Source organism: Canis lupus, chromosome 1, assembly GCF_048164855.1.
Source record: "Canis lupus baileyi chromosome 1, mCanLup2.hap1, whole genome shotgun sequence".
NCBI lineage: Eukaryota > Metazoa > Chordata > Mammalia > Carnivora > Canidae > Canis > Canis lupus.
Window position 1 is genome coordinate 76757334 of NC_132838.1, and position 27396 is coordinate 76784729.

General features: G+C 44.1%; 1 protein-coding gene and 1 long non-coding RNA gene across 8 annotated transcripts; one reads left to right on the forward strand and one right to left on the reverse strand.

The window, feature by feature from the left end:
• Positions 1 to 803: 803 nt before the first annotated feature.
• Positions 804 to 14056, reverse strand: IDNK (IDNK gluconokinase). 7 transcript variants are annotated; one of them, XM_072836878.1, is made up of 7 exons: positions 13927 to 14046; positions 10422 to 10503; positions 9728 to 9758; positions 9263 to 9345; positions 8884 to 8982; positions 4321 to 4364; positions 804 to 1642 (listed from the first exon to the last, which is right to left on the reverse strand). In XM_072836878.1, the coding sequence occupies exons 4-7, from the start codon at positions 9290 to 9292 to the stop codon at positions 1297 to 1299; spliced, it is 519 nt and encodes a 172-aa protein (XP_072692979.1). In that variant the 5' UTR covers positions 9293 to 9345; positions 9728 to 9758; positions 10422 to 10503; positions 13927 to 14046; the 3' UTR covers positions 804 to 1296. The 7 variants fall into 7 exon arrangements, with proteins under 7 accessions (XP_072692979.1, XP_072692969.1, XP_072692946.1 ...); XM_072836868.1 differs by having other exon boundaries at positions 9263 to 9349; XM_072836845.1 differs by lacking the exon at positions 10422 to 10503 and having other exon boundaries at positions 9263 to 9349; positions 13927 to 14054.
• A 153-nt stretch (positions 14057 to 14209) lies between these two features.
• LOC140638853 (uncharacterized) lies at positions 14210 to 27074 on the forward strand. Its single transcript, XR_012035816.1, has 2 exons — positions 14210 to 15278; positions 26759 to 27074. It is a non-coding gene; the product is annotated as an uncharacterized lncRNA (long non-coding RNA).
• The last annotated feature ends 322 nt before the right edge of the window (positions 27075 to 27396 follow it).

Below are 27396 nucleotides of genomic sequence, written 5' to 3' on the forward strand. Positions count from 1 at the left end.
CCAGAGCTTTGTGTTACCCTGCAGGTCCTTAGACCCTGCAGAATGCCTATCACAGTACTCAATCCAGACTCACTGAGTGCAATGGACAATCACCGAGTCCTTCCTCTATGTTGGGGGGACTTTCGGCCTGCCTGAGTATGTTGACTGGCCTACTGGAGAGCTCAGATGCTGAGCAGTGACGGTTGACAGAGACTGAAGCCAGGCAGGAGCTGCCTCTCTAGTCACCTGGCAGAGAGGAAAACCTGAGGCTTAAACTTCAGTTTTCTTAAGCAAGGTCTGTCTACCCAGAAGGGTTCTTTCACTCCCTGGCACCCCCGACAGATACTCTATTTCTGGTTCTCAAGACAGACTGCATGCCCTTGGAGAAAAACAGGTTATTGGTTCCAAAATTCACTTTCAGGGCAGGGCTATTCGGTGGCCCTGCAGAGTAGCTGCATTCTGTGGCTTTGGTTATGATAAAGAGATAAAGAAACTTCTTTCTGGAGCCTCTGGGGGAAGGGCTGAAACCCAGCCTGTGCTGACTAGATTGGCTGCTCTCCTGTGCTGAGTAGACTGGCATGCACCCGTGCCTCCCAACGTCCTACACGGCCTCCCCTAGCCCCATTGCCCCTGGCACATTGCTGCCCATGTGAAAGGTTCATTTCATGTCTGGGCTGTAACAGCTGTGGTGTTCCTTCTTTGTCCTAGGATCTGTTGCTGATGGCTTTTGCAGCAGGAAGGCAGGTGGCTGACACCTGCCTGGTCTCACAAGGGTCTCTGCAAAATGAGTGGGGACGGCTGGTCAGTGAGTCTCATGCTTCATCCACTGTGCTTTTAATTTATTTACCTTGAGATAATCCAAGGAGAGAGGAGAGGATTAGAAGTGTGTGGTGTGACATGACTTGGTGGTGAGTGGTTGATTTTGTACACGTTTCTGCTCCTGGGACCAATTTCTAGGGGATACCAAGGATAGCCAAGTTTGATTTATTTGTTCAAATATAGGTATGATCAAGAAATGTTCTAAATAAGGTGGTGGTTTACAGCATCGATTACGGGCTTCCCTCTGATCGTTTGATTAGGTCATAGGAATTTGAATTTCTACTGAAGCTTTACTTTCAGAGTTCCCTGCTGTTTCCTCTCAGTGTGTCAGAGTACAAATTCCTAAAAATATACCCCCAAAAGTGTATCTCAGTACACTATGATTTGTTCACCTTAGGAATTTAGAATACAGTATTGGCAAAGACACCAGAACATAGTTTGGGATGGAATAGAGGTTTCCTGATTGTTCTAGACTGCCAATCTGAAACTGTTCTCCTTTTATCTTAGAGTGTCCACGATTGTAGCAATTATCTCTGAAAGATTTTTGTCCACACTGATTTGAATGAAATTTTCTGGAGCTGATGGGGGCTCCAGAGTATCAAACTGGGACTGCAGTAATTCAGGAGGCATGAAATGTCCTTTTCTTTTGAGTAAGCGTCCAGAGATGACCTCAAACGACCCATTCAGATGGACCACGAGGAGCTTCACCTCGGCTGGCTGTTTGTCCTTCCCTGTCCCATCAGACTTCAGAGGTGTGCCATCTTTTCCTCGTATTAAGATGTCTCTGTACATTTTCTTCAGACCTGAACAGGCTAGAACCACATGCTGTCCGGAGGCTACATCTCTGTTAAAAAAGGGGGAGTGGGACTAAGAATAAGGACATTGAAAATCATTGGTGTCAATTCTAGGTCGAAGACTCCGGTCCTACTTCTCTGCCAGTGGAAGGCATTACAAAATGGCAGACAAGTATCAGGCAGTCCAGGCTTTAAGGTAAAGCTCTTCCTTCTGCTAGTGAACTGAGCCATCCCTTGGGCAAGGTATTTACCTCCCTGAGCATCAGTTCATTTTCTGCTAAATGGGGCTACATAGAGTACCTGTCCATAGAATTGTGAGAAAAAGTTTATCAAGGTGGCCAGGTCACAGGAAGTGCTCGGTAGGTGTCAGCTGTGCTGTGAATGTAGGATGTGGCTCAGCCACCACTTGTGGACATGGACACACACATCGGCTCAGGTTCTCTACAGGTGTTCAGTGATATGAATTTTACAACTGGGTTTTCCTGCTATGCTGGAAGTCGGGTGAAGTTACCCGTGGAGAATTGGAGAAAGCAGGAAAAAAGGGAGTATCAGACTCTGTGTGGTCAAGATGAGCAAGAGATGAGAAGCTTCCAGGGATGTGCTAAGAAAAAAACCTGAGCCAGAAATAGACGCAGAGTGATAAGGCACCAAAAAGGGAAAGCAGCGTGCGCCGACACTGCACAAGGAAGTGAGCCCCCAGTTCCACCAAGCTGCTGTGTGCCCCCCTGTCTGTGGGCAGGAGAGGCAGTCGTTTTTGGCTGGGAAGGGACTCAAGACGTGAAGGGTAAACCGTGACTTGGGAACTTGGTAGAATGTTTGCTTTAGAATGGAGGGTTCTGAAGGGGTCTGCTTCTGACCTACAGCCAGTATACACTTGAGATTCAGTGGATGGAATGTATCATAAGCAACAAACTTATGTACCTGAGCCTTCTGGCTTTTCCCAGAGGCCGTGGGTGAGAGCTTGGTTATTCTGGGTCTGATCACTGCTCTCCTGAGGATCTTCACTTCTGCTTCCATCACAGGTCAGTGTATTTGATCTCTGACAAGCCTATTTGTATTAGAGACTCAGGTGGGTAGGATTTCTCAAACCCTGAAGCCCTAAACTCCAAACCTCTGCAAAGACAGGGTTGCCAGCTGCGTCGGTGCCATGTGAAAAAGTAAACTGAATTTTTAAGGTGAAGTATATTCTAATTGCGTATGGTGCAGATGGTTTTAGATTTATAAAATATGAAAAATATCTTCATTTTAGAAAGCAAGATTTCATTTAGAAATTTTAGAAGGCTTGCTTGCTTGCTTTTAGAAAAATCTTGCTTCATTTGCTAAATGAAATCTTGCTTGCTTGCTAAAATCTTGCTTCATTTTAGAAGAAAGCAAGATTCTCACCTTCTGCCCCTCCCCACACTTCTCTCTCTCTCTCAAAAACAAATATTGTTTTGGCATTAACAGCTTTTTTTTTCAAAGGCCATTTAGAGTGATTCTCCTTTGAAAAATAAGCTCACATTGAAATGAACATCACTGTGGTCACCCTTGGGTGTCCTAACATTGTCACCCATAATTATGTGTGGGTTATAGATAGGGCAAAATCCAATGAACTTTCCAATTCAAAGGCTGCAATTTATATCTGATTAGATTTTTATTTGTTAACCCTGGCAGCAAAGTTGTATTTTTTTAGCTTGGGTTTAAATCATTTTTACTAATATTGATTAATTATAAATTGCTATAAAATTGTTTTATTAAGCATGATCATGTTTATAAATTGCATTCATAATGAAGCAAATGGGGCAAAATGTTAATAGGTGGAGGATATGTAAAAATTCTGTACTGCTCTTGCAACCTTCCTGTAAATTTGAAACTGTATTAAAATTTAAAAGTTATATAAATTGCATTGACAAAAAAAAAAAAAAGCTAGCAAGATTTTAGAAAGCAAGATTTATAAGCTATTCCCCGCCTTTTCTTTATCCTTCTCCACATCCCAACCAGGATTCCTAGGGGTCAGGTCCCCAGATGGGTGGAGGGGACCAGAGGCACAATACAGAGCAGGACAATTTGGGACTGCAGTTCTGGTGACCAATTATCTGTTCATTTACAAATGACCCCAGGTCTTTCCCGGTTGCCACAGCTTGAAGTAGGGGGAAGAAGTAGTGACCAAGATGTGACTAGAACCGTGGTAGCATCAGTTACCACCTCTCCAGCACTTACTGTGTTTTAGATACCGTTCTGAGTGCCTCCCATACTTCATCTCACTAATTCTCACAATAATCTGTGAGTAAGAACTATATTTATCCCCATTTTCAAATGAAGAAATGGGCTTATGGAAGCCAGCTGACCAAGATTTCTAGATGATAACTGTGAAGCTATCTAGAAGGTTCATCTCCAGAACCCAACTAAATTACAGGTGGGTTCTGGCTGATTTAAATCATTGTTGGTTACTTAACAGAAGTCCACTCCATTTCTGGGATCCTTAGTCACCAGCCAGTTGTGACTTCAGGAGTGTATTTTTTTTTTTAATTTTATTTTTTTCATGATAGACATAGAGAGAGAGGCAGAGACATAGGCAGAGGGAAAAGCAGGCTCCATACAGGGAGCCTGATGTGGGACTCATTCCTGGGACTCTAGGATCCTGGGCCGAAGGCAGGCGCTAAACCACTCACTGAGCCACCCAGGGATCCCCATGCCTCTCCTTTAGTTTTCTTTACCTGTTGGCTATCAAGGCCTGATGCTCTCTTACCTTAGTAAAATGTCATGTAAGTTGCAGAGCCATGGAATCCTGTCCTGAAATTAAAGCAGACACAAAAGTGACTTTCCCAGATACTGTTTATTTGTGTAGAAATACTGTTAATCATGTTCATCAGTGAGAAATCTTAGTGATTTTGAGAAGTAGGCCATGTACAAGGCTGCTGCAGGGTCAAGTCTCTGGGCAGTTAAGCACAGCAGCATTATGATGGGATTAGCGCCCTTTGAAGAGACCAGGGAGCTAATTTGTGCTCTCTCTCCTGTGCTGTAACCGCTCCTCTTTCCCACACCTGTGAGCCAGGGAGAGGACCCTCACCAAGAACCTGACAATATTGGCATCTTGATCTTGGGCTTCCAGACGCTAGAACTGTGAGAACTGAAAGTCTCCTGTTTAAGCCCCCAGTCTGTAGTATTCTGTTACAGAGGTCCAAGCTGACCAAAATTCATCTGAAAAACCATCTGGGCCTGGGGCTGTTTTGAGGAGAGATCTCTGATTACAGATTCAGTTTTTTAATTTTTAATTTTATTAATTTTATTTATTTTTCTTCAGTTTTTTTAATGAACATCGTGTTATGTTCAGGTTTTCTATTCTTGATTCAGTTTTGGTATCTAAGGTAGCAGGAAGGGATGACACATACAGTTAGATCTCTGGACTTAAGATCTTCTGATTCTTAAGCCAGATGCAGCATCAGCAAGGTCTTATTTTCATTTGTGGGGGGAGAAGCAGACTCGTCCCCAGCACCAGGTCACTGCCATCCAAGCCCATTTTCCCACAGTAATTTATATTTTTCTAAGTTGTCCAATTTAAGTCTTTAAATTTACTAACGGTTTATTCACAGCCCTCTTTTCATCCCTAGTCTTTTTTTTTTTTTTTTGAGATTTTTAAAAAATTTATTTATTCATGAGAGAGAGAGAGAGAGAGGCAGAGACACAGGCAGAGGGAGAAGCAGGCTCCATGTAGGGAGCCCGATGTGGGACTTGATCCCGGGTCTCCAGGATCACACCCTGGGCTGCAGGCGGCGCTAAACCGCTGAGCCACCCAGGCTGCCCCTCATCCCTAGTCTTAATTGTGCTTTTCTCCCCCACTCTTGGTCAGTCTTATTAGAGATTTGTCTTTTTATTTTTTGAGTCAGCATTGCTCATCACTAACAATGGGATTAGCTTTTGTTCCTTTGTTCTATATTTTGTTAATTTCAGCATTCACTTCTATTTTTTTCTTATTCTTTTTGTTTATTGTTTTTCCTCCTTGAACACTTAGCTCATTACTTTCCATTCTTACTGTTTTTCCAGAAATGCATTCATAGGGCATACATTTCCTTCTAAGTAATGTTTCAACTGCATCCCATAAGTTTTGGTTGGCAGCACTTTTTTTTTTTTTTTTTAAGATTTTATTTATTCATGAAAGACAGGCAGAGACACAGGCAGAGAGAGAGGTAGGCGCTCTGCAGGGAGCCTGATGAGGGACTCCATCCCAGGACCCCGGGATCACACCCTGAGCCAAAGGCAGATGCTCAACCACTGAGCTGTCCAGGCGTCCTGACAGCACTTTTTGTTGTACATTTCTAAATAGAGGGAAGGGCATAATCTAAGAGTAGGAGTATTAAAGATGGTGTGCGGAGACTCTTGAGTAAATGAATGAAGCAGATGCTGCTTAGCACTGCTGAACAGGAGGTGTGGGGGTAAGGAAGGTCAGGAGAAACCTTGTGGACAGGGTGGTCAAGGACCTGAGTGACCTGTTAAAGAGGTTGGACTTTGCCATAAGGATTTTAGGGAGGACTTGGGGCATGAGCTCCAAATTTTGTGTTCACATTTGTGACAAAAAGGGAGTGACTGAGATCTCTTCACAGAAGCAGAAATTGAAACAAGAAGGAGATATTAGAGCAGATTCACTCATTCTGAGTAGTTACTATGGATGGTAGGATAAATTATGGAAGTCAAACACACAAAGAGTCTTAGGGGAAGAGAAGAGGAAACAACATAACTGAAATGAGCATTTCTGCTCATTCAGACCCATCTCTGCCTGCTGGGTCTGACATTCAATGTCATCTCATTGTGGGTGGTGTGCCCCCAGCGCCAGTTCTGTGCATGCAGGCGTTCATGCAGGAGTTAGAGCATCAAGAGGACAGAGAAAGATTCCTGGGCCTGTGAGTGATATGATGGAAACCTCTAGAGACCTGTGGTGTCTCTTGGGAGGGGATGGTGATTAGAGGGAGAAGGGGAGCTAAACTCAGAGGAACAACTCAGAGGCCAAGTATGTCCAGCACTGCTGTGGGAGGCGGACAGAGCAGAAGGAAGGAGGAGGAGGGGAAGAGCAGGGGCAGGGACTGGTTTTTACCTGGTGTGAAAATAAACGTGAGACCACAGAAGAAAGAAAGCATGTAAAAAGAATATATACCCCAAAAAAGATAGGAAAAAAACCCTCCAAAATTTGTAGGGGTTTTTGAAAGATAAAACCAAGGGTGACATATTCTGTAAAGATGTTTTCCAGTACTTTCCAAATTTTCTATAAACAGAGCAAGTATTAAATTTATAATCAGGAAAATTTTTCTCAAAAAACCCTCATTGAACAGACTTTGCAGTCTGCTTACATGTCACCGTGGGCGTCCGGACACACGGACCTGGGTCGGGGGGTGGGAGCTCGCAGATGCTTGATCATTATCATCATCACACTAACATCGTATCACAGCCTGGGGGGCACATTTCTCTAGGCCAGGGCCGTCCACTAGAGCTTTCTGTCATGCCTCAGTGCCATCTGGATGGTGGCCACCAGCCACGCTTGAAATGTGGCGGCGTGACCTGAGAACTGGAGCTTACATTTATTGTATATTCATGTACATTTAAATAGCCTTACAGAGCCCTTGGAATATTCAACGCAGGTTCTTTCTCTTCAAACCCCAGCCCTGCCCGAGCCTCCCCAAGGAACCTGTACCTCTGCCTTGACTTTCCCCTTGGTCCTCCTCACGGGGTCACTAAGGTGACCCGCAGGGGCCCTGGGTGCCAGCCTGGCTGAAGCCCACACCTTCACTCTCGGCTGAGCTCTCCTCAAGAACGTGATGCCTCTGCCATCCCAGCTTTCTCTCCCTGAAAGAGCAAGTCTAAAGTCTGGCTAAAAGGTGCAGTTTCTCCTGAAGGTATTTAGTGACTCATAATGTTTCTTCCAGTGACCAATAACCTTTCCTTCCATACAAAAAATTCCTCTTCTGAACTCTACCTCCCTGTCCCCCCACCATCCATCCTGCCCACTTAACAAGCCTCGCTTGTGAACAAGATGAAGGGTGTTCAAATGGCATTTGGGTTGCTTTACTTCGTTCTTTAACTTAACTTTTATTTGCATTCACCAAGGAGAAAAATAACACTGGCACAGTCACATTTCACACACTCGGTAGAAATACCCATAAAGTACGGATGGATTCATTAGTGACAAGCATAAGTGATATTTACTAAATGCTTTGGGTACTTCACTGTGCATATTTTTTTTTAGTAGAATCTCATTTAATCCAAGAACCCACTGAAATGGGTCCTGTTACCATCCGTACTTCACAGGAGGAAAATGAGGCACAGAGAGACTAAGTCATGTGCCAAAGGCCACACAGGAGCCAGGTTATCTGCACCAAGTCTTTATCTCTGGTATAACATTATTATGCCTCAGTTATTATTCTGTATCTCTTTTATGGTTCCCTCTACCAGTCTTCTAAAATCAAATGCCACAAACTTAATTTTGATGGTCCAAAGTCTGAATCTTTGCCAACACAGGCCGCACTCCCAGAAGTGTACACTCAGAGTCCCTAGAGTTAGACCCAGTAATGGTGGGGGCTCTAATGCCTTGAGGCAGGACAAAGGGGACAGAGTGAGCTAGTGGCAGCGTAGTGGCAGTTTTGGGCTCTGGCCAGCTCCGCTCTGTTCCTGCCCTTTGGACACGTCCCCTGCTCTCAGCCACGGTGTGGATGATACCTTTGTGTCTCCTGGGCCACAGCTAGTTACGCCAGCCAGGCCAGTTTGTACCTCTGCTCTGGGAGGGGCCCTTAGGAAATGGCCTCGTGACAGTACTCCTCATTTCCTTCCTTCTCTCCATCACGCGTTCACTCACAACTGAGTCACAAGTATCTTCTGACCTTCGCTGTGTGGCCTGCCCTGGGGGTATAGGACAGTTAACAGGCCCCAGTCCTTGCACTTTCAGAAGGAAAATCTAGTTGCAGAGATAAATATGAATCAAGTTCTCAAATGCCAAGTTGCAACCAGGACCAGGGCTACACGGGCCCCTGGTGCTAGGAGGGCTTATTGCAGGAGATTTTACTTCATTCAGTAGGTCCAGGAGGGCTTCCCTGAAGAAGTGGCATGGGAGCTGAGCTGTGAGTATATAGGAGTGGGGTTAACAGAAGAGGGGACAGAAGTGTATTCCAGATAGTGGGAAAGTAGATGCAAAGGCCCTGTGGGGAGGAGCAAGGCAGTAGGAACGATTGAAAGGGGCCCAGGGGCTCTGGTGGAGGAAGGAGGGTGGGCACAGCACCGAAGATACTGGAGTGGGGCATTTGGAGGCGTTTGGGTATTTGGTCTTGACCTTGAGATGGATGGGAAACTTCCAAAAGGCTGGATTTGAACTTGTAATGATCTTTCTGGCTTTGGGGTGGATACGAGTCTGCGCCGGTGGCTGAAAGGCCTGAGGAGGGGAGAAGGCATGTGTCCGCACAGGAGGGCCTCTGCCCTCTTGGGAATTACATCCCATAGGTTAAAACCTGCAAGGATGCATCATCCAGGTGGGCCCTGCCCAAGGAGGGGCGAGGTGGGACCCCTCCTCAGTCTGTTCAGGACAAGTTCAAGACCAAAGCTGACATGCATGCAGGACCCCGGCCTGTGCATGATCATCTCTGGCGTGAGCCCTTCTATACCAAGAGAGCTCTACCTGCGGCTCCCGGCTGGAAACAGAGGCCAGATGTTACCTGGTCATTCAGTGGGATCCCTTTTCCCATCTTCGTTCGATTTTCCTCTGGGTGATAGTCGTCCGCATCATAGAATTTCCATCCTAGCTTTAAGAGCAAAGTGAGAGGGTGTACGTGGCAGGCAGTGTGGCCCATGTGACAACCACCATGACTGATACTACCGGGCAGGTGTGGGAACGGGCAGCCTGAGGACCACCCACCATCCCTGTCTCCCCTCCCCCTCCTCCCCCCAGACGCAGGAACAGGGGCTGTGATGCCACCTCACTGTCCCTGTTCCCTGGGCTGCTGCTCCTTTCATTCATCACTCTTGGTGATCACAAGAAGACCAACATGCCTCCACTGGGTTTCAGAAGCCACATCTGTGGTGAGTTTTACAAACCACTATGGGCCAGAAGAAGGGTGCTGAAGGGAGAGAAGCAAAGAGCATAATGGGCCTCGCCTTTGGGAAGCAGCACAACACATTACCTCGGATGCCAGCAGGGCGCCCACGGTCGATCTGCAGAGAGGACACAAAGGTTCGAGTGACTGCCCTGCCCAAGCCCTGCGTGCCTCCCACCATGTGGGGTGCCTTGGGAGACAGACAGCCACCTTGCCGTGTTGAGACCCCATTCTTTTTTGATATTGAAGCAGTGACAGTAATGCTCTCAGCCCTGGAATCCAGAGCATGACATTTGTGTTCTTCAGGAATTTAAATAATTACTGAGTTACCACTAATTTTCTCTTCCAAAAAGCAATATGTAAGATCTCCTTAAACTCCTTAAGTTCTTTGGTCCCTGTTTTAGAGATAATTATATTTTGAGAAAAAAATACTGAATAGATAAGGTTTTACTGAGGGTACTGGAAGGAGGGGTCTGACTGGGCATTTAACCTCCCAGCACAAGGTTTAAGGAGCTCATAAAAGCATTAACACCGTGTTTGGGGTTTAACAGAGACACCCTCTTAAAGAATAAAATAAAAATCAGAATGAGAAGTCAGCCTGGGAGGTAAATGCTCTTTGTGCAATGCGTGTGACAAGGATCTGTTGCTGCCCTTCCAGGCAGCACTCTCGATGAGAAGGGCTTGGGGTCTCAGCCCCTCACCACTGGTCACGGTCTTTTGGCCACTACCTGCCCACATGCTTGTGTGCAAGTCACCTGTTCCTCTAAACCTGTTTTCTCACCTGCAGAACAGGGAACTGAACTACATGTATCCACTCACTGCTCGTTTCACTCAGCCAGTACTTACTGAGCACCTGCTAGTCCCTAGGACAGAAAATAACGAAAATAAGACCCTGCTTATAGTCTAGCTGGATTCTGGGGTGCTGTCTCTTTTTTGTGAAGAGGTATGGGGGTGGGTGTTAAAGCACACCAGCTGAGACCTGCTCCCTGATGTAACCAAAGGACCAAAGAGGATTGGAACTTCTCCCATTAGGTTCACTGTGCTGAAGCTTGCGTCGGGTGACATATCGCAGCCAACTGGTGATGAGCCCCATGGCTGGTGAAGCCGGAGCTGTGCATACCAGAAATTACACTGAAGTCTAAGATCAGCCAGGGATGAAGATGTCAGCCACCAATCGCAATTTAAAAGAAGTGCTAGGGACGCCTGGGTGGCTCAGTGGTTGAGTATCTGCCTTCAGCTCAGGGCATGATCCTGGGGTCCTGGGATTGAGTCCCGCATCAGGCTTCCTGTGAAGAGCCTGCTTCTCCCACTGCCTATATCTCTGCCTCTCTCTCTCTTTCTGTGTCTCTCATGAATAAATAATTAAAAATAAAAATAAAAAAGTGCCAGTTAGATTTGGGTGTAGACTGGTGGGGAGAAGAAAGAAGGAAAAGAAAAAGCCACTATCTCCTGCTCTATTCAAACCTAAACCAGAGAAAACAGGACTCGACATGGACATGGGAAGGGACCTGCGGCAGAAATAAGGCACAGTGCTCGCTCAGAGGAGACTGGTTGGAGCAAGCATCACACACCAGTCTGGGGCCCAAATGTCTCTAAGCGTATTGGTCTAAAGCAGGATCAAGGAGACTGAAAAAGACTGTAGGACAGTAGTGGTAGTTGGGGCATAGATTAGATACGAAAGATATTCAAAAGGTTGGAAGCTGAGAGTGGCTTCACGAAGGCTGTTAAAATATAAAGAAAACAAACATTGTCAACTACTCAAATAGCTCTGTTCAGTCATTTGTTCATTCATCCATTAAGTCAGCAAATATTTGCAGGGCATCTACTACATGCCAGGCATTGTTCTAGACAGGTCAGTAAACGAAAAGGAAAAAGATCCCTTGAATTCAGGTATGGGAGGGGGAGGCAGTAAACATAGTAAATAAGTCAAATTATTGGTTGACATTGTTACTTGTTTAACTACAATCTTTCTGGTTTGAGACTTGTTCTCTGGAGTCATTTCTTTCCTCGCAAATGTTACGGAGAATGATTTAAAGTCCTGCCAGGCCCTAACAAGGGTTCACAAAAGTCCCCGAAGAACTGAATGTTGCTACATCCACTGATCAATATAATCATTCTCATTTTATTACTCATTTATCCCTCAGCGACAGTTGACACTAAACTTTAACCATCAGAAGGCTCAGGGCTCAGTCCTTGGCCAGCTTCTTTATCTTTACTCCTGCGACGATCTAACATTTTACGTCTTTAAGTTATATCTGAACCAAGGATTCCTACATTTGTATCTGAAGTTCCCCTCCTGAACTCCGGACTTGGGTATCCCATCCACCACTTGACAAACCCGCTTGGATGACTGACAGACAATTCACCACATCCCACATTGAGCTCATGCTATTTTTTTCTCCAAACCTGCTCTGCTTCCTGCTTCTCCATCAATCAATAGTAACTCCCTTCTGGTTACCAAAGCCAAAAATCCTTAAGTCATCCTTGACACCTTTCTCCCTCTCTCCTACCCCACATCCAGTCCAACACACCTTTCTGGTTCTGCCTTCAGAACATCCCCTGCATATGACCACTTCTCTTCACCTTGTTTCTCTGACCTCATCTCCCATCACTCAGCTGCAATGGCTTCCTTGGTAGTCCACTATACAACAAAGCCCCTGGGCCTTTGCACTTGCTAGATTCCCTCTGCCTATACTGTCCTTTCCCTAGCTAGCCATCAGGCTTAGTTCCTCACTTTTTATGGGTCTTGCTCAAATACCACTGCCTCAGAAGAGCCTTCCCTCGCCATCCTGCCTGCTGTTCTTTGTCCTAGTTTCTCTCCTTTATTTTCCCCTGGAGCACCTACCACAGCCTAGCACACTATATACATGTATTTATTCACTTCCTGTCTCCCATACTAGAATGTAATTTTATTTTTAAGGATTTTATTCACTTATTCATGAGAGACACAGAGAAAGAGGCAGAGACAGAAGGAGAGGCAGGCTCCCCTCAGGGAGCCAGATGTGGGAACTGATCCGGTAACCAGGATTACACCCGGTGAGCCAAAGGCAGACAGATACTCAACCACTGAGCCACGCAGGCATCCCTAGAATGTAAACTCTTTGAGGGTAGGAATTTTACCTGTACTCTTCACTATATATCAGTGACAGAGTCGGGATTGGGCTCTATAATTACTGAATGCATGAATATTGGAAGCATATAAATCATATGGTTCAGACTCCCCCCCCCCCCCCCCCCAAGGCAGAGAGGGGCACGTGAATTGCCCAAGCTCACACACCCAGGCAGCAGCATCAGAACAAGGCCTTGGGTGCTTAACATCCACTACATCCCAACATAGAAGCAATCTTACATTCTTCAACTTCTTCAAATCATACAACAGCTAAGGATTCTCAGGCTCCTTGTTTTATTTCAAGACTCTCCAAAATAATTCCCCAAGAGATAAGGCTAAAAATGCCTCAATAACTTTGAAAACCTATACTTTCCTAACCCGGAGCAAGAAAGAGTCTTTAATTATACATTTGACCACACAAGCGGGTCCTGGCTCAGAAGATTCTAGAAGGATACTGTAGGCCTTTGAAGTTATGCTATTTCACCGGATTCCGGTGTGTCTTTTGCTGCCTGTGGCAGAATGCGGCAGCAGCTGCCTTTTCCCGTAAAGGGCACAGTTTGATTTTGGTCTAATCAAGAAGCCAAAGTCTAGCTCCCAGCCCCCCGGCCGGCCAGGCCGTGTTCCTCCTTGCACACCCTTAGAGGGTTTTGTGACTCCCTGTTATTAACACTGACTCCTTCCAGTTAAAGCTGAAAAACGCTGATCACAGCAGAGAAAACAGACGCCAAGGTGAAATTCCTTTTCTTTCTAAAGTCTCAAGACGGAAGTCCAGCACCTCGCGGGAGGGAGCGGCCGCTCGGCCCGGCCCGGCCCGGCCCGCCCGAGGTCTGCGGAGGCCTGCGGAGGCCGGGACCGGGGTTGCCCCTGGGCTTCGGGCCTCGCACCCCTGCACCCCTGCACCCCTGCACCCTCCACCCTCCGCCCTCCGCCTCGTTCTGACAACAGGCTCCCAAACCCGGGCCCTGTGACCGCCGGGGTCACCGCGGGCGGCGCCCCAGCAGGTGCTTCTGCACAAAGGGCTCTGGCCGGGCAGGTCGGAGGGTGGGGAGAGGGAGCGTGCCCCGGGCCTCAGCCGCCTCGGCTGCAAAGGCCAAGCCGGGGGTGCCCAGGACCCGTGGGCCCCGCGGGCGCCGAGCGGTGACAGCCCCCGCCTCCGCCGCGCGCCCCCCCGACCTACTTCCCCGAGCCGCTCACGCCCATCACCAGCAGCACGTCGGGCGCCGCCATGGCCCGCAGTCGCGCTCCTTCCCGCCGCCTTCCGGGGCCCGGCCGCCCGCCCCGCCTTCCCGGGCACCGAGGGCCGAGCGCTGGGCGCAGGGCGCGGGGCGCGGGGCGGGCTGGACGACTCCGCCCCCGCCCCGCCCCCCGCCCCGCCCCCGCCCCGCCCCTCGTCCCCGCCCCGCCCCGCCCGGTCCCCGGCTCGGTGCCCCACTGGGTCGCCCGCGGTGGCGGGGAAGTGGAGCTACAGGCCGGCAGGAGCGAGCCGACCCCAGCCCCTCCTCCGATACCCCTGCAGGGGAGCCTCGCCCAGGTCCTCCTCCACCAAATGCAAATAGCTTTGTTTTTTTTTTGTTTTTTTTAATTATAGAAAGAATAAGCTCACACTCTCCCGCACCATGCAGCAATAAACATCCATCGCCCTTTTTAAAAATTCATTTCTTCGGGTTTTCATCATAAGTGTAAACATCCATTCTTAAAATGATCCCTCCTCCCGTATAAACAGGTGGATATGAACACTATGAAATTGGGATCATGCTGTACAGAGTATCATAAACGGGCATTTTGTTACAATTATAAGAGGCAGGCATCTTCTGGTGTCGTATATAGATTGGACCATAGTGGCACATGTCCTGGCTGTATGGCTCTGCTCCTTATTTATTTATTTTTTTTTAGAGATTTTATTTATTTATTCATGAGAGATACACAGAGAGAGAGACAGGCAGAGGCACAGGCAGAGGGAGAAGCAGGCTCCATGCAGGGAGCCGGACGTGGGACTCGATCCCCGGTCTCCAGGATCACACCCTGGGCTGCAGGCGGCGCTAAACCACTACTCCACCAGGGCTGCACGGCTCTATTCTTTAATCTGGCTCCTGTTCTCAGGTAAATTACTTAAGGGTAGGACTATCCCTTTGGGGACTCAAGGGGACTCAATCCCCTTGAAGGCCCATTTGCTCTAGAACACTGTGGTAATTATGTGTCATTTAAAATATTTGATTAAAAGCACTTCGCTGACATTCTGTCCAACCTCCTCTGTTAACCAAGTTCATATTACAGTGTCCTCAAAAACAATAAAGCTGACATAAAGCACTTATCTAATGAGTATTCCAATTAGCCCTATACTAACTTTGTTTTATTCCTACTTAGCCAGAGTGGGTGTTCCTGGATAGGCACCAGTCTGAAAAAGTTGAATCCTGGAGAGGAGGTGACCTGCCTAAGGTCTTACAATTCAGTTATGGCTGATGAACATATCTTGAACATCTATCACCCACAGGACTCCAAATATGAATATTGCTGTCCAGATGCTGCCAGGTAGGTGGGGAATAGATGAAAGCAAATGCTGTAACTTGTGCTCTGCTTTTTGGCATGGACAATAAAATAAGTTCACATTTCTTTCAAAGTTCAAATCAGAATGAATAGCAGAAAGTCAAGTTTTTCTCCCCAAATTTTCCTCCCAAGATAAGTTCAAGGACCTCAAATTTGCTTTACTAGTCCAGGCAGTGGCAGGAAGCAGCACACTCAAGTTGGGTTGTTTGTAAAGGGTTTAACAAAGGGACTGTTTACAGAGATGCAGGTGGGGTCCGTTAAAGCACCAAGGGGCAGTGTCCTGTTTCCAGTAACCGACAGGAAAAATAGCCTTAGCAAGACAGAGACAGATACCCCCTTGTTGACCCAAAAGAGAAAACCAGGAGAATAAATGACCTCCCTTCCCCTTCTTTGGTCTTCTGATCCTCTGCTAGTGATCAAACCTCACCATCTAAACCTAATTGGAAGGCAGAGTCCGGGTCTGTTGAGTTGGCCCATGCATGCCCATCTCCCAGGCACAGAGCAGGGAAGAGAAAGATGGAGAGTGTATGGCACAGGAAAGATAGTCAGCACTTCTGCTCTCCAGTCAGTGAAATAATCCTCCTGTGCTTGCTTCCAGGACAAAACTCAGAGGTGCCCCTTTGAGCTAAATTTCACCTTTTTGTTGTTATTGTTGTTTTTGGCTTCTGAAGAGTGGTCCTGGTAGTCTCAGAGCTTCTCACATGTTACTAATGGGCAACCCTGAGGCTGAACATCCATCTGGTATTAGGTCCCGTCTGTATACTACAGGAACTGCTTTAATAGCTGAGCCACATGGTACCCTGGGAACCGGAAAAGACCCTTGATGAAGCTTCCTGCATGTGCTACGTGGTGACCCAAATCCAGATCACCCCCATATTGAGGACAACCCACACTGTCTAGTAAATGGTGGATGTGGAAGAGCTTCTATAGGCAGCTACCCCTTCCACAGGATAAATGGGTTGTAGTTGGGAACACTTTCTATTCTTTTTTTTAAAGATTTTATTTATTTATTCATGAGAGACACAGAGACAGAGCGGCAGAGACACAGGCAGCAGGAGAAGCAGGCTCCATGCAGGGAGCCCGATGTGGGACTCAATCCCGGTACTCTAGGATCACCCTACGATAGCGCCCTGAGTCGAAGGCAGATGCTCTTAACCACTGAGCCACCTTCCTTCCCTGGGAAGCAAATCAGCTACTAGAATGGCTGGGTAGGGCAGATATTCCCATAAAAGGTGCCTTACAAATCTGATATATCTCATTAAGAAGAGGCAATATCTTTGTACCTCTTCCCTTCCAGAAGAGTGCTTGATACTGATTAAATTTTGAGAATTCAAATAGATGCATGGGAGGGGTGCCTGGGGGGCTCAGTAGGTTAAGCAGTTAAGCATTTGCCTTCAGCTCAGGTCGTGATTCTGGGGTCAGTCTAGACCCACATCAGCCTCCCTGGTCAGCAAGGAGTCTGGTTCTCCTTCTCCCTCTGCCCCTTACCCTCAGCTCATGTTCTCTCTCTAGTAAATAAATAAAATCTTTAAAAACAAATGAAAACCAACTAGATGCATGGGAGAGCTCCACAGATCCAACCCAGGATCATAGCTAATCTCCAGAGTAGCCTGTTACATGCCCTTCTGGAGGTAATGGCTGTGTACTTGCTTCGCATCTTCATAACTAAAAAGGATCACATGACAGGCCCAGAACAAAGTTTACACAAAGGCAAAATTATTTCTATTACCTCAGTAGATGCAGTAAAAAGCATTTGACAAAATTCAACATCTCTTCATGGCCAAAATACTCCATGATCTAGGGATACAAAATCCTCAACCTGACAGAGGGCATCTGTGGAGCACCACAGCTAATATCCTACTTAGTGGTAGATTGTTTCCTCTAGGATGAGGAATAAGCAAGGATGTGTCTGCTTTCACCACTTCCATTCAACATTCTACTAGAGGTTCTAACCAATGTAGTTAGACAAGAAAAACAAAGGCATTCAGATTGGAAAGGAATGAATAAAACTGTGATTCCAGATGATGTGAGTTTGTAATGTAGAAAATCCTTAAGCATGCATGATGAATCTATTAAAGTTAATAAATGAATTCAGCAGTTAAAGGCTATAAGATCAACATATAAAAATCAATTGTATTTCTACACACTAGCAATAAACAATCTGAAAATGAAATTAAAATTTACAACAGCATCAAAAAGAACAAAATAATTAGGGGACAATTTAATAAAATAAGTATAGAACTTGTACTCTGAAAACTATAAAGTGTTATTTAAAAGCTTAAAGATTTAAATAAATGGAAAAACATCTCCTTTTCATGGTTTGGAAGATGTAATGTTTTTGAGATGGCAATACTCCCCAAATTGATATACAAATTCAGTGCAATCTCCATCAAAATCTCAGCTGGCTTCTTTGCAGAAATTGGCAAACTGATCTTAAATTCTTATGGAAATTCAAAGGATATAGAAACAATCTTGAAAAAGAACGAAGTTGGAAGATTCACACTTTCCAATTACAAAACATGCTATACCTGTGTACTCATAAAGAACAATGTGGTACTGGTGTAAGGATACACATACAGATCAATGGACTAAATCTGATGGTCTGGGAATAAATCCATACAGTCATGGGAAATTTATTTTCAACAAAGGTGCCAGGAAAACGCAATGTGGAAAGAATGGTCTTTTCAACAAATGATGCTGGGACAACTGGATGTCTGCATGAATAAAAATGAACTTAACCCCTACCTAAAAACCGTAGACAAAATTTACTCAAAATGGATCAAAGACTTAAATGTAAGAGCTAAAACCCTAAAGCTGTTAGAAGGAAACATAAGAATAAATCTTTGTGAACTTGGAATAGGCAATTGATTTCTTGACTCTGAAACCAAAAACACAAGACGTAAAAGAAAAAAAAAAAAAGGCAAGTTAGATTTCATCACGATTAAATACTTTATGCTGCAAAGGGCACAATTAGGGAAGTGAAAAGACAACCCACAGAATGATGGAAAATTTTTGCAAGTCACCTATCTGATAAGGGACTTATATTTAGAATATGTAAAGGAAACAATAATAACAAGACAAATTGCCCAATTAAAAAGTGGACAAAAGCTCTTAGTTGACCCTTCTCCAAAGAAGATATACGAATGGAAAATAAATACATGAAAATATGCTCAACATCATTAGCCATGAAGGAAATGCAAATTAAAATGACCATAGATACCAACCACTTTGTGCCCACTAGGATGACTAGAATCAAAAAGACCCATGCCCTGCCCACCTCTGCTTGAATCTCTGAATCTCAGCATGGCTCTGGCTCTGTGACAACAAGGAGGGCTGGCAGCCCTGGGTTATCTGGAGACAGCTCTGCAGGCAAGAAAGGCCCTGCACACATGCCACTGGCTTCAGAAAGAGTGTCCAAAAGGAGGAACCTAAGGAGCCTCAGGGCACGAGCACACCGAATTTCCAGCACCCTCCTGGGTTTCCAAAGCAACCGTCTCAAACTTCCTGGCGTCTTCTCAAATCTCAGATTGCCCTCTGCCCACAGCCTTCTTCACTGTCCACAGAGAACTGAATTCCATTGCCCATCGGCAGAGAGAAGAAAGAAACCTCTGCTTCCTCCCACCATTCCATTAAGATGGTGGTGCTGAGGGGCACGGGGTGGCTCAGTGGTTAAGAGGTTAAGTGATTAAGCATCTGCCTTCAGGTCATGATCCCAGGGTCCTGGGATGGAGCCCGGGTCAGGCTCCCCATTTGGTGGGGGGTCTGTTTCTCCTTCTCCCTCTCCCTCTGCCTGCTACTCCACCTACTTATGCTCGCTGTCATATAAATAAAAATAAAATCTTAAAAAAAAAGATTGTGATGCTGAGGTATGAATCTCAGAACTCTCTTACTCTTAGAACTTATTGATGACTGCAAAGAACTTCTATATATAGGCCTGACATCATATTAACTGTATTAAAAATTACCACTGAAAAATGTAAAAATACTTATTAATTCATTTAAAAATGGAAATAATAAACCCATTACATGGGGGCACCTGGGTGGCTCAGTGGTTGAGCATCTGCCTTGGGCTCAGGTCATGATCCCGGGGTCCCACATCAGTCTCCTAGTGGGGAGCTGGCTTCCCTTCTGCCAGTGTCTCTGGGTCTCTTATGAATAAACAAATAAAATCTTAAAAAAAAAAAAAAACCTCCATTAAATGCTAACAGAAATAACCTATTTTATTTTATTTTATTTTTTTAAAAATTTTTATTTATTTATGATAGTCACAGAGAGAGAGAGAGAGAGAGAGGCAGAGACACAGGCAGAGGGAGAAGCAGGCTCCATGCACCGGGAGCCCGATGTGGGACTCGATCCCGGGTCTCCAGGATCGCGCCCTGGGCCAAATGCAGGCGCCAAACCGCTGCGCCACCCAGGGATCCCGAAATAACCTATTTTAAAAAAAAGATAGCTGTATTTTCTAAAACTAAAATTATTAATGAGAAGAGTGACATTATTTTACATTTTTGCAAACCTCTTTCATGTCTGGCTTAACAGACTGTTCAATAGAATACCTGCTTCTGCATTCAATTGATAAGTTGTTCTTGTTTGACATCTATGGAGAAAATATGGTCTCATGTGGACGTGCATTCGAAATGGGGGGTGGGGGGCGCCTGGGTGGCTCAGTTGATTGAATGGCTGACTCTTGATTTTGGCTCAGGTTGTGATCTCGAGGTCCTGGATGGAGCCCCACGTGGGGCTTCTGGCTCATCCCGGAATCCGCTTGGGAATTCTCTCCTCTCACTGTGACCCTCTTCCTGCTCATGCACAGACACTCTCTCTCTCAAATGCATAAATAAATAAAAAAAAAATGTCGGTTGAGGTGGAGGTGGGGCTGTTTTACAAATCTTTTAAGAGACAGTTGACTATATTCTTTGATGTATTGAAACTTGATAAATGGTAGTTTCTTAAAGCCTAGTTGCGATGTAGAATCTGAACCCATACACAAATGAACTTTTGTACTCTCTTACATTAAAATCCCTTCACCTAAAAAAAAAAAAAATCCCTTCACCTGTCTTATACTTTGAATGGATCTTTTACTCATGCAATGATTTTCTAACATTGATCATTTGGAAAATATTGGTTCACTGATGCAAATCATGCAAATGTTAACAGATTTGGATATAAAATAAATATCACCATTGATCTCATTAGAAAATTGTGTTTATTTGTTTATTTAGAAAAGTCTTCAAATCTTGGGAAGCTGTCAAGCTCCCAAGGGACCCTAGGGTTTTGTGGACCTCACTTTGAGAACTATTTTAAGAATTGAATATTAACTGCTGATGAGGTGGCTAACTTCTGCTGTAATTACCTTTTCTAATCAAGGTTGAGTTCAAGAATACAGGGTTTGTAATTTTGTTTCTACAATTTATTTTGTTAAAGTCCTTTTGCTACTCTTGTCTTTGTGACTGTGGGAGCTCTTACCTGTACCTTTAGTATCTGCTACTGTGCCTGGTGTATAGCCAGTGCTCAAAATTCACATGCTGAATGAACAACCAGGAGGGAAGAAGGGAGGAATGAAGAAAGGAAGGAAGGGCAGGATGTGGGGGGCAGGGGGGACGGGGAGGGAAGGGAACCCACCTCTGATACCTCACTGGCAGGGACTGGCATAGACTGTGAGTAAAGCCTGACCCCTAGTGGAACTGGTTTGTTGGATAAGCCCAACTGGGAATGTTGTGAACCAAGCAATTTCATTATTTCTCACCTTGACTGCTTCAAGTCCATTCTGTTAGCTTCTTTTTCTCTGTCCCTGGGCAAAATCCCGAGCATTTCCCACAGCATTCTTACTTCTCAAGGAATCAACATTTTACTAATAAAGGATTTGATTCCTGAGTTTTTAAGTCCATAAAATTGATTAATATTGGTCTCCAGAATTGATTAGGCCCAGAGAAGTGATTTTGATGCAAACTCACAATTGGCAACAAATGTGAAGGTATTTTGTTAGCTATAAATTTCTGTTACAAAGTGTTAGTTTTGGGCACCTGGGTGGCTCAGTTGGTTAAGGGTCTGCCTTCAGCTGAGATCCTGATCCCAGGGTCCAGCGATCTAGCAGCATTGGGCTTCCTGTTCAGTGGGGAGTAGGGTTCTCCCTTCTCCCTGTCCTTCTGCTCCACCATCTCCTCCACCCCTGCTTGTACTCTCTATTGTTCTCTGTCAAATGAATAAATAAGATCTTATTTAAAAAGTGTTACAATTGACATATAACATTGTGTAAGTTTACGGTAGGCTTTATAGATTACAATATGATTCCTAGTGGCCTTAGGGAACACCTCTATTGTGTCACATAATTACCATCTCTTTTGTGTGGTGGGAACAATTAAGATCTAGTCTCTTAGCAACTTTGAAGTTTATAATACAGTATTGTCTGTAATCTCTGTGCTGTGCATGAGATCTTCAGGACTTATTTATCTGGTAGTTGCAAGTATGTACACTTGAACACCTCCCTAGTTCCCTCACCTGTTAGTTTCTTTTACTATGAGACTGTGTATAGGTCCCAGAGCTAATTAATGCATTCATGATTTATAATTCAGCTCATCCTACTCAGGTTCCAGAAAACTAACAAAACAAATTATTAATCAGAAGCTTCTTGGTGGGCAGGGATCCAGGGTGAAAAAGTATTGAATGGGCTCAGCAGATATTTACCACAAGCCATAAAGAGTCTAGTGAGCCCTAGTTCATTACTCTGTGTTGTGCACAATTTCCTGTACCAGGAATCACCAGAGACGGTGTTCGTAGCTCCTCTTCAGAATGACACCCATTCATGGCCTTCCTCCATTTTCTCTTGCTTGTTTCTTTTTCTTACTGTGTTGGAAAAGCCTCTAATGTAATATATTTTCCTATTTGTCTTTTATTACTTTATTTACAGTATTTTCTTTTTGGCTTGGTGAAACTTAAGATTTTTATCTAATGTATATTCTGAATTATTTTTTTGAATGAAACTAGAAATCATGGGCATTTTTATGTAATATGCTGTAATATTTTGATATTTATTTCTGCCATATCAAGTAGGAATCACTTTAACAGTAGAAAAAATGTTTTTATTTATTTTTTAATAAAGATTATATTTATTTATCCATGAGACACACACACACACACTCACACACACACACAGAGGAAGAGACACAGGCAGAGGGAGAAGGAGAAGCAGGCTCCAGGAAGGGAGCCCGATGCGGGACTCGATCCCAGGACTTGATCCCGGGATTCCAGGATCATGCCCTTGGGCAGAAGGCAGGCGCTCAACCGCTAAGCCACCCAGGGATCCCCGAAAAAATGTTTTAAAAAAATACATCTTTAAATTTATTTCAGAGATGGAGAGAGAGCAAGCATGAGCAGGGGTGGGGGCAAAAGGAGAAGCAGACCCTACTCTGAGCAGGGAGAAGGACTTGGAACTTGGGACTCTATCCCAGGACCCCGGGATCATGACATGAGCTGAAGGCAGATGCTCAACCGACTGAGCCACCCAGATACCCTAGAAAAATGTTGAGGCATGTCAAAAAAGTTGCATAATTAAAAGATTTAGTAAATATTTTGTTATCAGTTTATAATTTTAATCATTTACTGGCGATGCTCATTTATAGACAAGATTAGCATGTGTCAAGGGAAAGAAAATGTATGGAAGAAAAAATACAGTCTTGAGAAAGTTCTTTATTTTTTTAAAGATTTTATTTATTTATTCATGAGAGACACAGAGAGAGAGACAGAGACACAGGCAGAGGTAGAAGCAGGCTCCCTGCAGGGAGCCTGATGCGGGACTAGATCCCAGGATCCCAGGATCCCAACCTGAGCCAAAGGCAGATGCTCAACCACTGAGCCACCCAGGTGCCCGAGTCTTGAGAAAATTCCATTCATAAACTTATTTCAATTCTGTGGATTGGTAAAATATGACTTGCCATTGTATGATTTTAGTTGTCCACCTCATGGGGAAATGAGTGTTTCTTGTGAATGTAGTATATAAACTTCTATGTCATAATTCTGAATCTTTGCTCTCTGTAGGGCCTCTAATGGGTATTAAAGAAATGTGTAATTCCCAAATTTTCAGTTAATTAAAAATATATTTGTCACAAATTTTTAAATAATAAACATGAAGCTGAATCTTTAAAAATTAATGATAATTGGGGCACCTGCATGGCTCAGTTGGTTAAGTGTCCAACTCTTGATTTCAGCTCAGGTCTTGATCTTGATGTTGTGAGTTTAGGCCACACATTAGAGCCCAGCATGGAGCCTCCTTAAAAAAAAAAATTAGTGATAATGGTTTCATAATGATGGGAGGGATTACACTGATATCTCTTGCAGGGTATCTATCTACACTTTGATGAAATCTTCAGTACTAGGTTAAGTTCAACACCTTTATTAGTTTATTTCCTTAGAATTGACTTCTGTGGATTTAGAGAATAGAGATTCACTCCTGATGAGTCAGGATGACAGCAGGTGCTGGGGGCCTGTCAGATGGCGTTGGATCGCACAGACATCATGGACAGAGCTCGCTGGTGACTGCATTCAGATAGTAATCCAACCAGTATGTCATGCATATGTTGCCATGGAGAAGGATTCCTACTCCAGTCTGGCTTCATTTAGTCCTGGAAAGTCATTCTTCATGTTCTACAAGCATCTGCATATGGTGTGAAAATATGCCCAACAACATGCCATTGATTTTATTCTTGAATGAATGAAGAACCATCAACTGTGGGGAAAGAGCCAAACTTCACAATTAGTTGTTTGCACAATTGTCCTTTACTTTTAAGGTATCCTGATAGCCTTCCCTCCCTCCCCTCACTGTATTCCCCTGCATTAAAATGAGAAATTTTAGCCCCAAAGGAATGGGTAAGACAATTCACTTGAGGACTATTAAATGGGTCAATTGAAATGATAAAAAGAATCCTCAGTTTGCATTTTTGGTATCATAAAATAATGCTTGTTTTTGAAAAGTATTATGCCTCAGTTAATTCATAAACAGTATAATGAAACAAAAAATCATATTTTGATGGCAGTTCAAATGAAATTAGTTCCTCATCCTCAGTACAAAGTGATCTGAAAGAAAAACCCAAATTCTCTAAATCATGCATCTCTGTGAAAAGAATGTTAGGTTTGGGGCACCTAGGTGGCTCAGTCGGTTAAGGGGCCGACTCTTGATTTTGGCTCAGGTCATGATCCCAGGATCTGCTTAAGATTCTCTCTCTCCCTCTGCACTCCCCTTCACACTCGTACTCTCTCTCCTTCCCTCCCTCTCAAAAAAAAAAAAAAAAAAAAAGTTAGTTTCTCTGTTCTCTAGCAGTGTATTTCAAATTTTGATGGAGCTACCATTAATGGCTTGGAGCTGTCTCAAACGTGGGCTATCTCAACCACTTAAATTTTGGGAGCTTAGTTCCTTCACAGTTTGCTGAAGTGAAACTGAAAGCATTTATAAACTGCAAAATGCTATAGAAATACTGGTGGCATATATTAGTTGATACCAATTTAGAAGGAAATTCTTTGATTGTTAAGTCTATTCCTTTCTTAGCTACCATATTAGATCTTACTATATTATTTATAGTAGTACATACTCTATGTTATGGTAGTATACAGTACTATACTATATTGCTATATATTTCCATGGTCTCTATTACTATATTACTTATTAAGAGGAACATGCTAGTGAGGTGAAAATACTCCAAGATTAATCACAAGATCTTTGAAGTGTATGTACAACTTTCTAAAAAATTAACTGTTAAGGGGCACCTGGGTGGCTTAGTCCATTAAGCATCTGACTTTGGCTCAGGTCATGACCTCAGGGTGCTAGGATTAAGCCCCAATGAGCTCCTGCTCAGCTACATGTCTGCTTCTCCATCTCCCTCTATCCCTCTCCCTGCTCATATTCTCTCTCTCTCTCTCAAATAAATAAATAAATAAATAAATAAATAAATAAATAAAATCTTAAAAAAAATCTATAACTATTAAGAATGTAGTAGGGTGGTCACTCGGTGGCCAGTGCACAGACTAACCCAATGTGGCTGAGATTGAGAAATTCGTCAAATAGAAATTGAAGGAGACAGAAACACAAGAGAAAAACCCACTACCTTTAAAACCGTTGAACAGGAGAAGTGAGCAAGTGAATCAGAATGTGCCTGCATGCACTGTACCTTCCACAAGTCCCTTTCAGCTGTTTCACTTTGTAAAATGCAAAGACGTTGGATTAAGTTTAAATGACTACTCCACACCTTTTCACATCAAAGAACTGAGAACTATTGACAACAAGCCTTGCCTGCCTCTCCCATCTGCCAGCTGGCTGGCAAGGAAGAAAAAGAGCCTGCATGTTGGTGAAGGAAGAAGCTGGTGGGATGACAGTGAAATTTAAAGTAAAAACCAAGCTGGTCCAAGGGGTCCTGCAGGCTGTAAAATGCAATTTAATCAGTGCCATTTCTTTTTGTTGCTGCTATTGTTCAAATGATCTTAATTATTGGAACACATAATTTTGACTCTTCAAATAAAAAGATTTCAAACCTGAAAAAAAATCATGTAATAGGATGCCTGCAAAAATGTGCTTTAATATTACATTCCAAGTTTATGAAATCTCTGTAAACAAAATAATTTGATCACATTTTCCTCTGAAATGACCAAACTATCAAAGACCACTTGACAGACCTTTGGAGACCACTTATGTATGTGGATGGTATTTGCAGTCCCATGTTAATGGACTGGAAGCTGTCTTCACCATGGGCACAAGATGGGAGGACTCCTTAGGGCCATGATTGTCAGACTGGGTTAATGAGACTATAACCAGCCAGCCAGTCTAGCACATTGCAATTTCAGTGCTTCTGGTAACCTTGGTGCATCCTCTCTACTTTATGTATGTATGTATGTATGTATTTATTTAAAAGATTTTACATTTATTCATTCATGAGAGACACAGAGAGAGGCAGAGACACAGACAGAGGGAGAAGCAGGCTCTCTGAGGGGAGCCCGATGCAGGACTCAATCCCAGGACCCCGGGATCACCACCTGAGCCAAAGGCAGATGCTCAACCACTGAACCACCCAGGCACCCCATCCTCTCTCTTTTAAACAGATTTGGATGTCTTAAGTCAGAAGTATATATTACTAGGGTACCTGGGTGGCTCAGCCAGTTAAGTATCTGACTGTTGATCCCGGCTCAGGTCTCGATCTCATGGTCATGAGTTTAGGCCCCAAGTTAGAGCCTACTTAAAAAAAAATCTTAAAAAAAAGTAAATATTATTAATGATCATTTTATGGATGGAAGAAATTAGATGAAAGTGGAAGACACTCCCAAGGTCACAGAACAAGTATGATTTCCATCTGAATTTAACTCAGTTTCTATACTTGGGTGTGGAGTGATGTGTGTCAGGTGGAGCAAACAGTTTTTCACTTCTTTAATTTACAGGAAATTCAGTTTGTTTTAGAAGTTCTTTCCTGGTTTTGTCTGTTGATTTCCAGCTTTTATCACGTGACATTAAAACCAGATATCTGAGCCAGACTTATCAAGTTTTAACCTTCTACAAAACTGCACAAAGCCATGGAACGAGGACCAGCCACTAGCGTGGCCTTTAGGTCGGAACGAAGAGTAGAGCATCTGTGACAGAATGAAAATGAATGGAACATGAATCATCTGAAAGCACTGCTCGGCCTCAGATGAACTCTAATAGTATTGACTCACTAACCTATATTCTCCTCTGCTTACTCCATTAGCTCGCTTCGGTGACATGGCATGTTAAATAACCAAGATCCTCGATATAAACCACTTCATTTAAAATTTGTGCTTCTTTGGTTGTGTGTGGGAGGTACATTGTCACAAGAACATAGTAACAAGGGGGTAGATGTTGAGAGAGTAGAAAGGGGAAAAAATCCTGTCTCATAAACGTGGTTCTGATTATGTATTCAAGGAGAGCAGTTAAAATTGTTTGGCAATCTTAACTTAGGAAAAAAAGAAACCTAAGAAGAATTATCATGCAAATCCTGAATGTTTATTGACATCCAAGCCAGGTGATTGAATTTCCTCTTACCCTCACTGGCTGGCTGTAAATACCTCCTCTCTCTCCTGAGTGACCGGGATGGGATGGACAGATTCTAAATGA